At 40.7% G+C, this 13,465-nt stretch overlaps 2 protein-coding genes across 2 annotated transcripts in view; both read left to right on the top strand.

Moving 5' to 3' along the window:
- The first annotated feature begins 692 nt into the window (after nt 1–692).
- On the top strand, nt 693–3,971 carry LOC103147674 (cyclic AMP-dependent transcription factor ATF-7-like). The gene is made up of 3 exons (XM_016678674.1): nt 693–1,033; nt 1,119–1,224; nt 1,369–3,971. Exons 1-3 carry the CDS (start codon nt 794–796, stop codon nt 1,602–1,604), a joined length of 582 nt encoding a protein of 193 aa, XP_016534160.1. The 5' UTR covers nt 693–793; the 3' UTR covers nt 1,605–3,971.
- An 801-nt stretch (nt 3,972–4,772) lies between these two features.
- Nucleotides 4,773–13,465, top strand: part of dip2bb (disco-interacting protein 2 homolog Bb) — a 46,475-nt gene continuing 37,782 nt past the window's right edge. Inside the window, 1 exon segment of the mRNA XM_016678584.1 lies at nt 4,773–5,064. Within this exon segment, the coding sequence (XP_016534070.1) occupies nt 4,980–5,064 (85 nt within the window). The 5' untranslated portion in view covers nt 4,773–4,979.

Here is a 13,465-nt window from a genome sequence, read left to right as displayed (position 1 = left end):
AACTACATTTCTACACTTAAACAGTTTTCTAAAGTGGATTTTCAGTTGAAGCAGGAGATAATAACTAAAGGAAGACCAACACCGGAGCTGAAAGTTTTGCTTCGAGACAGTTTGATGATTCTTAAACGGAGTAGAAAAGACATGCCGAGGATAGACTTGGCTTTGGATGAACGGATATTTTTGTGCAGAATTAGCGGTGCGTGGATTTCATTGATAAGTAAAGGTAAGACAGCATAAGATGTTTTTGTTTAGTTTTTTAATTAAATGTGCGTTTCGTGGGTTACAGTTTGGATGTCTAAGTAATTCAGTAAAGTAGAAGCGGTAGCTAATCTAGTTTTTTTTTTTGTGTTAAATCCTAAAACATGTTGTCTGTTGCTATGGCAACGAGTCTGCGTGTAGCGTGGCGAATACCTCTTTCCCTTTGCTGTGGATCATAGCATGAAATTAATACCTACATTTCTAAGTTTCACTGAGTTAACGCGGCTATGGATGACATGTAAAAGATTAGTCTTTTTGCCCCCCAGAGTTGTGTGCCTGCGCGAAATTTCTGTACGTCAAATAACATACATGGCGTCTATATAGTCGTAAGTCAGTGCCTCACCAGCAATGAACCTCACCTCACGTCACTGATATACACACACACACACACACACACACACATATATATATATATATATATATGTTAAAACCTTCAATGTCATAATTATTTGCTACTTATGTGTCGGTCTTGCACACAAAATCCCAACAAATCATCTTGCAATGCAACATACCAAGGGATAATTTACAAGTGATCATGTATATGTCTGCAAGTGGCCCACTTTTACCCCCCCTCCTCATTCTCCAGGTGTCCCCTGCTCAGCCAACAGGGGGACGGCGGCGGCGTGCGTCGGAGATGGACCCCGACGAGAGGAGGCAGCGTTTTCTGGAAAGAAACCGGGCGGCCGCTTCTCGCTGCAGACAAAAACGAAAGCTGTGGGTCAACTCCTTGGAGAAGAAGGCAGAAGATCTCGCCAACATGAACATCTCCCTAACAGTAAGCTATGCTGAACATTTAAACGTGTTTTGTGGATGGTCTGGGGATGACTGAATGAATGGTGAATATTTTGTGTTGCCATCAGAATGAAGTGACTCTGCTGAGGAATGAGGTGGCACAGCTGAAGCAGCTCCTTCTAGCTCACAAAGACTGCCCTGTCACTGTCATGCAGAAGAAGGCAGCTTTCTTAGGTAACCATTCGAGATCATTAACTAACATGTCTTCCTGTTTCATCACAACTTTTAGTCAGCTCTCATCCACCATCTCATCCATCTAATGTGTTATTTTTACTCGCTCACCTCTCTAAGGGTGAATGTTGCTCTGTCTGTCCGTAGCTGCAGGAGGAGAGGAAGCCTCGAGGGAGGCTTCCACCGAACACATCGGCTCCCCGGCGGCGGTCATTCAGCACGTGCCGTCACCCGCCGCCGTGGCCTCGAGCCCGGGGCCCACCATAAATGGACTGAGCGTCCGGGCTGCAGAAGCGGTGGCCATGTCGGTGTTAGCCGGCATGGGCTCGGGCCAGCCCGGAGGGGTCGTCATCGCTCCGCAGTTGCAGCCAACCCCGAGATGATGTGCAGGCAGACGGCAGCCGGAATGAACTCGAGTGACATTCAGAGGCCGCACCGGCGCAAGGCTTGGTGTGAAGAGGGAACCCACCCTAACTCCCATAGATACCCCTCCTTTTCCCTCCTGAACATCCTACAGTAATCACACAAAGACCTGGTGCGGTACTTCTGCCAAACCCTCCTCCAGCAGGCTCCCTTTTCAGAAACGCTTCACCACTCTGTGTATGTAAATATGAATTATGTGTCGAACACTTACTCTGCAGGGTTCGGGGTCAGTTATGACAGAAATGGTTTTAGATCCAGAAGAAAAATATGAAATGGCTTTTTAACCATTTAGTTATTTTATTTCAGCTTGGAAAGCAGCAACAGTCCAACTTCTTCCCACACTGGCTGTGATGAGGTTTGTTTCTTTCCATGCTAACAGTTTTACTGTAATATATCATGATTGTTTTTTTAATTTGTAAAAAAGAGTTTTGAACATCTGCATTTGTTCATATAATGTTTTTAGTTACATCTAGGAAGAAGATTATTGAATATGCCAATGTTTTTCTCAATAAATTTATATCTAATGGAGTTATCAACATTAAATTACACTGGATGTGGGTGATATCCATCCATTTTTTTTCCTACCCAGTTATCCTTGCAGGGTTGCTGGGAGGCTGGTGCCTATCTCCAGTGGTCATTTAGTAAGAAGCGGATGATCATCAGTCCCTGTTGTTAGCATAAATAATCCAAACATACAGAGAAATCAACTTAACTCCATAAATTAAGTTGAATGGAAATAAAGTGAAAAACTTAAAGAATAAGTGCTAAATGTAGAAATGTACTACACTATATGCTACTTGGTAGAAAGGGTTTCATTGGTTGTGGCAGTTTCAACATTGCATAGATCTTCAGTTCTTTCCATTTATGTCAAGCTTCCTGTTTGGCAAGAAAGCTGACTCACCTCAGTGTAATCAAATCTACCTAAAAGAGTATAAATGAAATGAAGCTTAAGCATGCATTTTCTTCAGTAGTGGAGTCTTGTGCTGTGAGTATAATAAGCAAAGAGTCCAGGTTGGTTCATTTTTTCCAAAATACATTTGATTTCATAACTAAATGTATGGATTAGGTTTTGTTGATTTCTTTGTCACCAACATCTGGTGGGAATTTTATGTAGGTACTCCATTTAAAGATATATTCACAGGTAAAAATGTTGACATGTTTAATGCTCATTTTCAGTTGTAGCAAAATCTTTCCAGAGTGCTGTGAATGCAGTCTGGAAAAACTTTCTCTTCTTTTGTTATTTTATCATCTGTCTTGTACTTTTTTTATTTTATAAATGTTTGTCTTTTTTTCCCAGTCAACTCTTTTAATAATAATGCACTCAATGAAAGTTGGTTGAGTTCACAACAAAACAAATCGTAGATGTGAACACAGTTAATCCTGTGATTGTGTGCCCCTTGTTTTTATTAACATGTAACCCATTTAGAATGGATATCATGATATTAGTCAATTGTATCAACCCCCTACTGACTGCATGGATTACTCAAGGGTGAATAATACCACTGTTTGTATGTAGCCCATTATACTCTCACTGTTTTGTAACATCAATCTGTAAACGTGAAAATTGGCCCGGTTCTGTTAGGATTCCATCATTGGCCCCTGAAAACTTTGGGCTATTGGAATACTTTTAATTGATAATCACAAGTGACAGGTTTTAAACCCTTTACCCAGACATTTCAGTTGAGTAAAGAGTAGTGCAATATATTTTTCTATTGAATATCAATGTTCTTGCTTTGAGCGGACGTGTGTAGTCCAGCTGCTGACAGGGTTTGCTCTATTTCAGTCAAACGCTACAGTTACGAGGTGACCAAAGGAAATGTGAAGATTATTGTTGAGTGAATGGACTGTTAATCAGCGTACATGTTAAAGTTACAAATGGTCTGATTGGGAGCTTTATACCATAAAACTAGTGCTATTACATTATGAACCAGATTAATTATACATGCACGGTGCTTCTTTTGACTTTCTTTTGCAGCTTTTTAATATATGACATTGTTCTTCCACGACTATCGACTATCATCTTATTTTTATTTTTTTCCTCGTTGCTGTTTTTATAACATGTTTTAGGCTTCTTGTTTTCTGTGGGAACGTTAAGGTGTTCTCCATGTGATTGTATGCACCCTTTTGGTTAGAGGTTTTTATTTTTATTTTTCTGTTAGTGTTTTACTACATGGGGTGGGAAGGGGGCATGTTGAAAATATCTGTGTGGAGTAAGTTTGTTCAATACTCAGGCCTCAAGATGGGAAATAACTTGTGTATAGTCTCAGCTAATTAATAAGTTGTCTTGGACAAACGATGAAATAAATTAATGTATAACAAAAGGTAAATGTGTTTTTTTTTTTTTACCTATCTGGAATCTTAGCACTTAGTATTGTTTTAAATAATTAGACATCAAATACTCTATATATGTATCCAAAATTCAAGATTTTCCCTGTCTTTTAATTTTAGATTTCTTTATGCCTCTTTGTGATCCCACATTAGGAAATCAATGCACAAGGTATCTTAAATTTTCTTCAGGTAGGAAAAAAAAGTGGTTATCTTTTGTTAAATGAGTGAAATAATGAAACCTTTTGGTGTTCAGGTGTAAATAAAATTTTATTTTCCAGCGATAAATAAAAATTAGGCACTAATTTATCATGTTTATCATTTATTATAATAACCTTGATTTAACGTTAAATTTGAAATACATTCCAATTGAAAATGTTTGAAATCCCCCAATACTGTATTTTATTATTCATATTATTATTTGTACTAATGAGAGTGTCAATAAATATCAATATATTTTAAAAAATATCATTATAGAGTTAACTGTGCGGTTTGTTAAAAGTCATACTCATCATAAATGAGTATGTTTTCAAGAGTATTTGTAGGGTCATGCAGGCGACACGGTAAGGTGGAAAAAACCCCAAACAGTTCTTATCATCACCTTTATCGTTACAATAGTATCACAAACTATTGTGATGAAAATTTGCCGTGAGTCCATATCGCCCCTATGCCAGGTTGCCATCTTCCACCTGGGGTGAGTCAGGTGAGGTGGAATAAGCTTGTTTCACTTCCAGCTGCTAACAGCAGAGGGCGCACCGAGTCCACTTCCTGCCTCCACAGGGTCCAATCATCCCGGGTCACGTGACTAACGGACTCCTCTCTGCCGACTTGTTCCCATCTCCCACAGTCATGGCGGTGTCGGGGAGTCGCGGAGATGTAGTAAACAGCACCGCTACCACGTCTTGATTGTTTATCCCCCCCCAGCTCCCTCTTGTAGCCTCTCGCCGGATCGTCACCTGCTGCCCTTCGAGCTTATCAGATCCACCCCGCTGGCTGCGGAGCCTCCGAAGATGACCGACCGCGGCGTTGATCTGTCGGCTCTGCCGAAAGAGGTCAGGGACCAGCTGGCGGAGCTGGACCTGGAGCTGTCCGAAGGTAGGCTGGATGTTCCTGCAGCGGGTTCAGGAGCTTTAGATGCTGTCGATTAGGTGGAAACTGGAGATTTATTTGCGGGTTTGTGTTCCTTCGGGGACTGACAGGGTCTCTGTGTCAGCTGGTTGAGTCCCAGCTACTGCAGTGGGTCGAGTCACGAATATAGCAAAAATATAAACACACACTGACCCCCTTTTTAAAACATGAAATCCCTGCCATTTTTACTGCTACACGTAGGGATTATCATTTATAGTTTGTGCGGGGTGAGGGGGGGGGGTTATGTTTTTTTTATGTTTGTTTTTTTTATGAGACATCTGCAGTGATTTCTTGTTTTTAATCCGCATTATCATCCTGTAGTTAGTCCATATTGGTGAAATGAGCATCCATCCACTCCTGTTGTTGAATGTGGGTCAGCTTTGTCATTCCAGAGGCCCTGTGTATGAGGATCAGTGGACAGTGTTGGTGTTGTGGCCCATCCAGCATCCATCTCTGCTGCTCTCAAAGCTTCAACTCTGATCTGCAGCACATAATGAAGGCTCATTTGCTTAAAAAAACAAAAAAAAAAAACAAAAAAAAAAAACACTGCTGTAGGAATAGAGAATATGGATCTGGATGTTATGCAAGTCTCCTCGTCACGTTGTGAATCACTAGGCAGAAACTTGATTTGTGCCGTGCAGTTCTCTGGTGCCTGGAGGAGGATGAGTAATGCCATGCTTCACATAGAGCCAAACAAGAAGAGGTATGTGCTGCTAATGATGTCTTAGCCCCTGCTGCAACACAGAGCCCCATGTATACGTTTAGCTGTCCTGTCTGTCGGAGCACAGGTGGAACTTGAGACGGGAACCTTGGTGGAGAAAAAAACTGTTGTCATTTTGTTCATAGGTTGCAAAAACCACAAGCTATTTCTTTAAAAACATCTCAATAGTTCTGGTAATCTTCTAAAGTATTGCTGTTGGTGTTTGACTGTTGTGAAAAATGATTTTTCCCCCCCCCCCTTACAACATTCTTCTGTTTTTACCTTCTTGTTGGCCTTGGATGTTTTGCACCATCAAATAGGTTTTAGTATCAGACAAATATAACCTCAGTAATCACAAAAACCATTTTTTTTTTAAATGAAATGTTTGTGTTTTTAAAGGGGAAAAAAATCCCAACCAAACTGATTCTGCCCAAAAAAGCTACTTTACCCCAAAACCCACTAACTGGTTGTAACCTTTCGATTGCTGCCTGTGAGCCTTGATTGATTGATTTTTATTTCAGCCACATTAAACCGTTTTAGACCAAAGCACAATATCTCTGTTGGATTTAGGTCCAGACTTGGACCTAAGGCAGTCCCAGACCATCACTCTGCCACCGCCGTGTTTGACTGTACGTATGATTTGTTCTGAAATGCTTTGTTGTTTTAAGACCAGATGTAAATATTCAGTTTTTCTCTTGTAAGTTCACAGGATATTTCCCCCCTCAAAAGTCTTGAATATCGTCTACATGTTTCTGGCGAATGGGAGATGGCTGCTTTTGTCCAGCTGTGCTTTTGGCCTTGAAACCCATGTATGCCATGTTTTCCCACGTCTTTCTGTTATTGTCAGATCATAAATACTAAGCCCTAAAGTGAGGCATGTAGTTCTTTAGACGCAGTTCTGGAGTCTTTGTGGCTCCCTGGACGTGTGGTTGATGCTCCTTTGGGAGTAGTGTTTGCAGGGCGACCTCTCCTGGGAAGGTTCACAACAGTTCAGCGTTTTTTCCACTTGTGGATAATGGCTCTCACTGTGGTTCACTGGAGCTGAAAAGCCTTAGAAATGGGTTTCGAATCCTTTCCAGAATGATTAGATGTCAGTGACCCTTTCTCATCTATTCTCTATTTTCTGTAGATCTGTGTCTAAATGGCATTTTGCGTTTTAGATCTTTTGGCCGACCTCATGTTGTCAGACAGGTTCTGTCAGGCCTCGGAGTGGATAGTGAAAGAAAAATGTTATAGTTCATTTCTTATTTTATGATTTAACAAGTGGGATGATTACTTTTTCGCATAGCGCACGGTAGATTTGCTTTGCTTTAGTCCCTTAATAGATGGAATCACCACTCTGCTTTTTTTTTTAGTTTTTTTATTTACTCACTTTGTCTTTGATATTAAAATTACTTCAATGATCTAAGTTATTTAAGTAACAAGGCTGTTATTTTTAAATTAGTCATCAAAGTAAATACATTTCTTGGATTCAGTGTCAAGTCAAAGTTTCTGGGACAGCTCCACGGCTAATAGTAAATTCAGACTGTTGTCGGTTTTAGTCTCTTGAGTGAAGCTGTGTGGTAAGGTGACACCTCACATCCCTCTGTAAGAGCCTCAGTCCGTCTCAGAGGGCCGCGCTGTCGTTTGAAACATTAGATCAAACGTGATGAAGAGCTCCTGCTTTCCAGATGCTTCCTCTTCTTCTTCTGTATCAACACCTTCTGGTGTCACGAAGCGTCCTCGCCGTCTGCCCGACGTCCACTCGGGCTGTAAACGGCTGACGGCAACAAGGCAAGAAGCAGCTGGGCACCCAGCGAGCCTGAAACTTTGTCGTGGATATCTTTTACATGGCAACAATTCCCCTCATTGTTGTCCCCGTAGATGGGATTCCCCCTAGCAACAAGCGTAGGAAAATGTGCATCATCATCTTTTATGTCCTGTCTGAAAACGCGTAGGGCTGCAGTGTGATGTGCATTTTGCTTCTGTGCGTGTTGGTGGCGATAGTCGCAGCTAGGAGAGGAAACGGAGCAACTCCACCTACTTTAACTTCCATGACTGGAAGGACACAAAGAAAACCTTTGACGGGGTAAAAGGTCTTAGTGACTGAGCTGGGCTGGAATGTAGAGCACTAAACCACAACAGTTTAAGCTGCTCTGGACGAGGGTACAAGTGTCCAGTGCTTATTCCCGGCACTATGGGGATTATGGTGTTTGACCAGGTTGCTGTTCTTCACACGGCCGGACTCACGTAGCTATTTAAGCTCGTTTAGAAGGTCTTCATGCGATGGGACGTTCGCCACAACCCGGTCACTTCGCATGTGTCTCCCAGAGCACCTTAATAACAGACCTCATTATTTTTTTTTTTGCTGTTTTTTTTATGTGATTGAGTTACTGAAAGTAGTTCATGATATATAGCGTCCATGTGCTTTCTTTTTATTGTTTGTTTTTACATTTCAGTTAAGTTTAAGACCTGAATAGTGTGGCATGCACCTGTTTATACCTCCACTAAGTTTTCCTTTTTTATTTTTTATTTTTTGCTTTAACTAGGGGATGAATCTACTAACTTTCCACAGCTATACACTAAAGTTTCTTTTCTATTTTTTTAAACCATTTATTTTATTTTTATTTTCTTTGGACCAAAGATAAAATTTAATAAAACAAAGACAATACAAAGAAACATACGAAACTAGTGAGAACAGCTGTCACCAAATACATCAAGATAAATGTACAGAATCTTTAAAAGCCACTACTGTTAGATTTTATGCAGTCTGAAAGTTTGATTTTAAAAGTGCTCATTCTTCACACAAATAAATTCAATTTCTAATAAGGAAATATTTAAATATAATGCTTCTCAATCATTAAATATATCTTATAAAAACAAGTGAGCAACGACAGAGCTGCAAAAAAATAAATAAATTGCATGTTTGGCAATTCTCTGTGAAGTAGCCAAGAGACTTTTGGTTTCATCGACGTACATATTCTCAATTAAATTTAGGTCTGCACTTTGACTAGGCCACCTTAAAATATTAATATACTTGATCCAAACTATTGCATCATAGCTCTAGATGTTGGGGGGGGGGGTTCTAGAATTGCCTTTCATTCATTTCCATTAACTCTGACCAGTGTTCCTCTTTCTGGTTAAGAAAAGCAGTATTATCCCCACAGAATGATGCTGCCACTACCCTGTGTTTGATGTGCAGCATTAACACACTTTTTGTCGGGATGTGAAATCGGCTGCGCTGCTCTGAGAAACAGATTTGTTTGTATTGCTGTGCGCTGGGCAACAGCAGTTTGTGTTGGTGAGCAAAGTGGAACGCAGCGTCCATCTTAATGTGGAGCTGCAGCCATATCTGTCAAGCTGCTCCTGACTGAAGGTGGCGAAACGTGTCGAATGGACAACTATTGCACACACACACACAAATCTAGACTTCATGAGAAAGCGTCAAGACGAAAGCAGTTGTTCCACAAAAGCCATGCAGCAAACATGTGGAAGAAGCAACTCTGATCAGATGAAATCCTAATTTACGACTTCCAAAACATTACTTGCAAGAAAAAGCTGATGTAGCGCAATGCTAAGCTCACTGCTGGGGTTAATGGGAAACCCTGTTGGGCGATACAAAAATAAACAACACCTAGAGAAAAAAAAAAGGAAGGGAAGAAACAAGGGAGAGAACATTGTGGTGAGCTACTGTGATCCAGAGATGATATTCGCGTTAAGGAGCTCTGTCTCCACATTCGCCGGCTACTTCCTGCTCAGCTGTCGGATGTCTGCAGCTTCTCCAGAGTAATTTCTTGGCTCCCTCTCTTATTGATGGGTTCCTTGCCTTGCCTGTCAGTTTAGATTAACGGCCATGTCTTTGTAGATTTGCAGCCATGTGATACTCTGTCCGGTTTCAGATAATGGATTGAACAGAGCTCAGTGAGATGCATAAAGCTTGGGCTATTGTTTTACAACCAAACCCTGGATTAAGGCTGAGTTAGAAATGCCTGTAGCCACCGTTAGGTTGCTGTTTTTTTTTTTTTGTTTTGTTTTGTTTTATTTGCTTCACTATTTTAGCTCCATTTGCTGCTAAAGGTGTGTATTTCTTCCCAGTCAGGTCTCATCTATCACTTCTCTTATCAGTGGGTTCAAACGTCAAATTAGATGGAGATTACTGAACCTGACGCTCCAAAATGGCAGTCCCTATGCAAATGAGTGACATCATGGTGCCATCTTGCATTCACTGAGGCAACCACCATGAGGACACTGGTAGAAAAGCCGGGAAAAGCTAACAACGCCAGTGTGGTAGCTGTCAAGGAAGTGCTACCAAGTAGAGCAGACAGATAAGGATATAAATAGAACAAGAGATCAGATGAACTTATTCATGTGTGGAAAGGAAAATGTTAAGATCAATCAGAACATCAAACGTCACTCCAGACCAAGCGAGAAACAGATTGTTCTGTTGTAGTTTGTTCCACCTGGAAATTTGAGGATGCTAATGTAATCTTGCGATAGACCACACACTAATGTCAGAAAAATAATTTTAAGATAAATTTAGANTAGAGAATATGGATCTGGATGTTATGCAAGTCTCCTCGTCACGTTGTGAATCACTAGGCAGAAACTTGATTTGTGCCGTGCAGTTCTCTGGTGCCTGGAGGAGGATGAGTAATGCCATGCTTCACATAGAGCCAAACAAGAAGAGGTATGTGCCACTAATGATGTCTTAGCCCCTGCTGCAACACAGAGCCCCATGTATACGTTTAGCTGTCCTGTCTGTCGGAGCACAGGTGGAACTTGAGACGGGAACCTTGGTGGAGAAAAAAACTGTTGTCATTTTGTTCATAGGTTGCAAAAACCACAAGCTATTTCTTTAAAAACATCTCAATAGTTCTGGTAATCTTCTAAAGTATTGCTTTTGGTGTTTGACTGTTGTGAAAAATGATTTTTCCCCCCCCCCCTTACAACATTCTTCTGTTTTTACCTTCTTGTTGGCCTTGGATGTTTTGCACCATCAAATAGGTTTTAGTATCAGACAAATATAACCTCAGTAATCACAAAAACCATTTTTTTTTTAAATGAAATGTTTGTGTTTTTAAAGGGGAAAAAAATCCCAACCAAACTGATTCTGCCCAAAAAAGCTACTTTACCCCAAAACCCACTAACTGGTTGTAACCTTTCGATTGCTGCCTGTGAGCCTTTTAAATTGATTTGGTGTTTTATTTCAGCCACATTAAACCGTTTTAGACCAAAGCACAATATCTCTGTTGGATTTAGGTCCAGACTTGGACCTAAGGCAGTCCCAGACCATCACTCTGCCACCGCCGTGTTTGACTGTACGTATGATTTGTTCTGAAATGCTTTGTTGTTTTAAGACCAGATGTAAATATTCAGTTTTTCTCTTGTAAGTTCACAGGATATTTCCCCCCTCAAAAGTCTTGAATATCGTCTACATGTTGTTTCTGGCGAATGGGAGATGGCTGCTTTTGTCCAGCTGTGCTTTTGGCCTTGAAACCCATGTATGCCATGTTTTCCCACGTCTTTCTGTTATTGTCAGATCATGAATACTAAGCCCTAAAGTGAGGCATGTAGTTCTTTAGACGCAGTTCTGGAGTCTTTGTGGCTCCCTGGACGTGTGGTTGATGCTCCTTTGGGAGTAGTGTTTGCAGGGCGACCTCTCCTGGGAAGGTTCACAACAGTTCAGCGTTTTTTCCACTTGTGGATAATGGCTCTCACTGTGGTTCACTGGAGCTGAAAAGCCTTAGAAATGGGTTTCGAATCCTTTCCAGAATGATTAGATGTCAGTGACCCTTTCTCATCTATTCTCTATTTTCTGTAGATCTGTGTCTAAATGGCATTTTGCGTTTTAGATCTTTTGGCCGACCTCATGTTGTCAGACAGGTTCTGTCAGGCGTCGGAGTGGATAGTGAAAGAAAAATGTTATAGTTCATTTCTTATTTTATGATTTAACAAGTGGGATGATTACTTTTTCGCATAGCGCACGGTAGATTTGCTTTGCTTTAGTCCCTTAATAGATGGAATCACCACTCTGCTTTTTTTTTTAGTTTTTTTATTTACTCACTTTGTCTTTGATATTAAAATTACTTCAATGATCTAAGTTATTTAAGTAACAAGGCTGTTATTTTTAAATTAGTCATCAAAGTAAATACATTTCTTGGATTCAGTGTCAAGTCAAAGTTTCTGGGACAGCTCCACGGCTAATAGTAAATTCAGACTGTTGTCGGTTTTAGTCTCTTGAGTGAAGCTGTGTGGTAAGGTGACACCTCACATCCCTCTGTAAGAGCCTCAGTCCGTCTCAGAGGGCCGCGCTGTCGTTTGAAACATTAGATCAAACGTGATGAAGAGCTCCTGCTTTCCAGATGCTTCCTCTTCTTCTTCTGTATCAACACCTTCTGGTGTCACGAAGCGTCCTCGCCGTCTGCCCGACGTCCACTCGGGCTGTAAACGGCTGACGGCAACAAGGCAAGAAGCAGCTGGGCACCCAGCGAGCCCGAAACTTTGTCGTGGATATCTTTTACATGGCAACAATTCCCTCATTGTTGTCCCCGTAGATGGGATTCCCCCTAGCAACAAGCGTAGGAAAATGTGCATCAGCATCTTTTATGTCCTGTCTGAAAACGCGTAGGGCTGCAGTGTGATGTGCATTTTGCTTCTGTGCGTGTTGGTGGCGATAGTCGCAGCTAGGAGAGGAAACGGAGCAACTCCACCTACTTTAACTTCCATGACTGGAAGGACACAAAGAAAACCTTTGACGGGGTAAAAGGTCTTAGTGACTGAGCTGGGCTGGAATGTAGAGCACTAAACCACAACAGTTTAAGCTGCTCTGGACGAGGGTACAAGTGTCCAGTGCTTATTCCCGGCACTATGGGGATTATGGTGTTTGACCAGGTTGCTGTTCTTCACACGGCCGGACTCACGTAGCTATTTAAGCTCGTTTAGAAGGTCTTCATGCGATGGGACGTTCGCCACAACCCGGTCACTTCGCATGTGTCTCCCAGAGCACCTTAATAACAGACCTCATTATTTTTTTTTTTGCTGTTTTTTTTATGTGATTGAGTTACTGAAAGTAGTTCATGATATATAGCGTCCATGTGCTTTCTTTTTATTGTTTGTTTTTACATTTCAGTTAAGTTTAAGACCTGAATAGTGTGGCATGCACCTGTTTATACCTCCACTAAGTTTTCCTTTTTTATTTTTTATTTTTTGCTTTAACTAGGGGATGAATCTACTAACTTTCCACAGCTATACACTAAAGTTTCTTTTCTATTTTTTTAAACCATTTATTTTATTTTTATTTTCTTTGGACCAAAGATAAAATTTAATAAAACAAAGACAATACAAAGAAACATACGAAACTAGTGAGAACAGCTGTCACCAAATACATCAAGGTAAATGTACAGAATCTTTAAAAGCCACTACTGTTAGATTTTATGCAGTCTGAAAGTTTGATTTTAAAAGTGCTCATTCTTCACACAAATAAATTCAATTTCTAATAAGGAAATATTTAAATATAATGCTTCTCAATCATTAAATATATCTTATAAAAACAAGTGAGCAACGACAGAGCTGCAAAAAAATAAATAAATTGCATGTTTGGCAATTCTCTGTGAAGTAGCCAAGAGACTTTTGGTTTCATCGACGTACATATTCTCAATTAAATTTAGGTCTGCACTTTGACTAGGCCAC

This window comes from Poecilia formosa, unplaced genomic scaffold (assembly GCF_000485575.1).
Source record: "Poecilia formosa unplaced genomic scaffold, Poecilia_formosa-5.1.2 Scaffold186, whole genome shotgun sequence".
NCBI classification, from domain to species: Eukaryota; Metazoa; Chordata; class Actinopteri; order Cyprinodontiformes; family Poeciliidae; genus Poecilia; species Poecilia formosa.
The sequence above is the reverse complement of the archived record's forward strand: the minus strand, read 5'-3'. Positions and strand labels throughout refer to the sequence as shown.

Coding starts and splice junctions, on each gene's coding strand:
- LOC103147674 (XM_016678674.1), top strand. CDS start 794: ATGTATATGTCTGCAAGTGGCCCACTTTTACCCCCCCTCCTCATTCTC. Junction 1,034..1,118: donor ACATGAACATCTCCCTAACA/GTAAGCTATGCT, acceptor TGTTGCCATCAG/AATGAAGTGACTCTGCTGAG. Junction 1,225..1,368: donor GAAGAAGGCAGCTTTCTTAG/GTAACCATTCGA, acceptor GTCTGTCCGTAG/CTGCAGGAGGAGAGGAAGCC.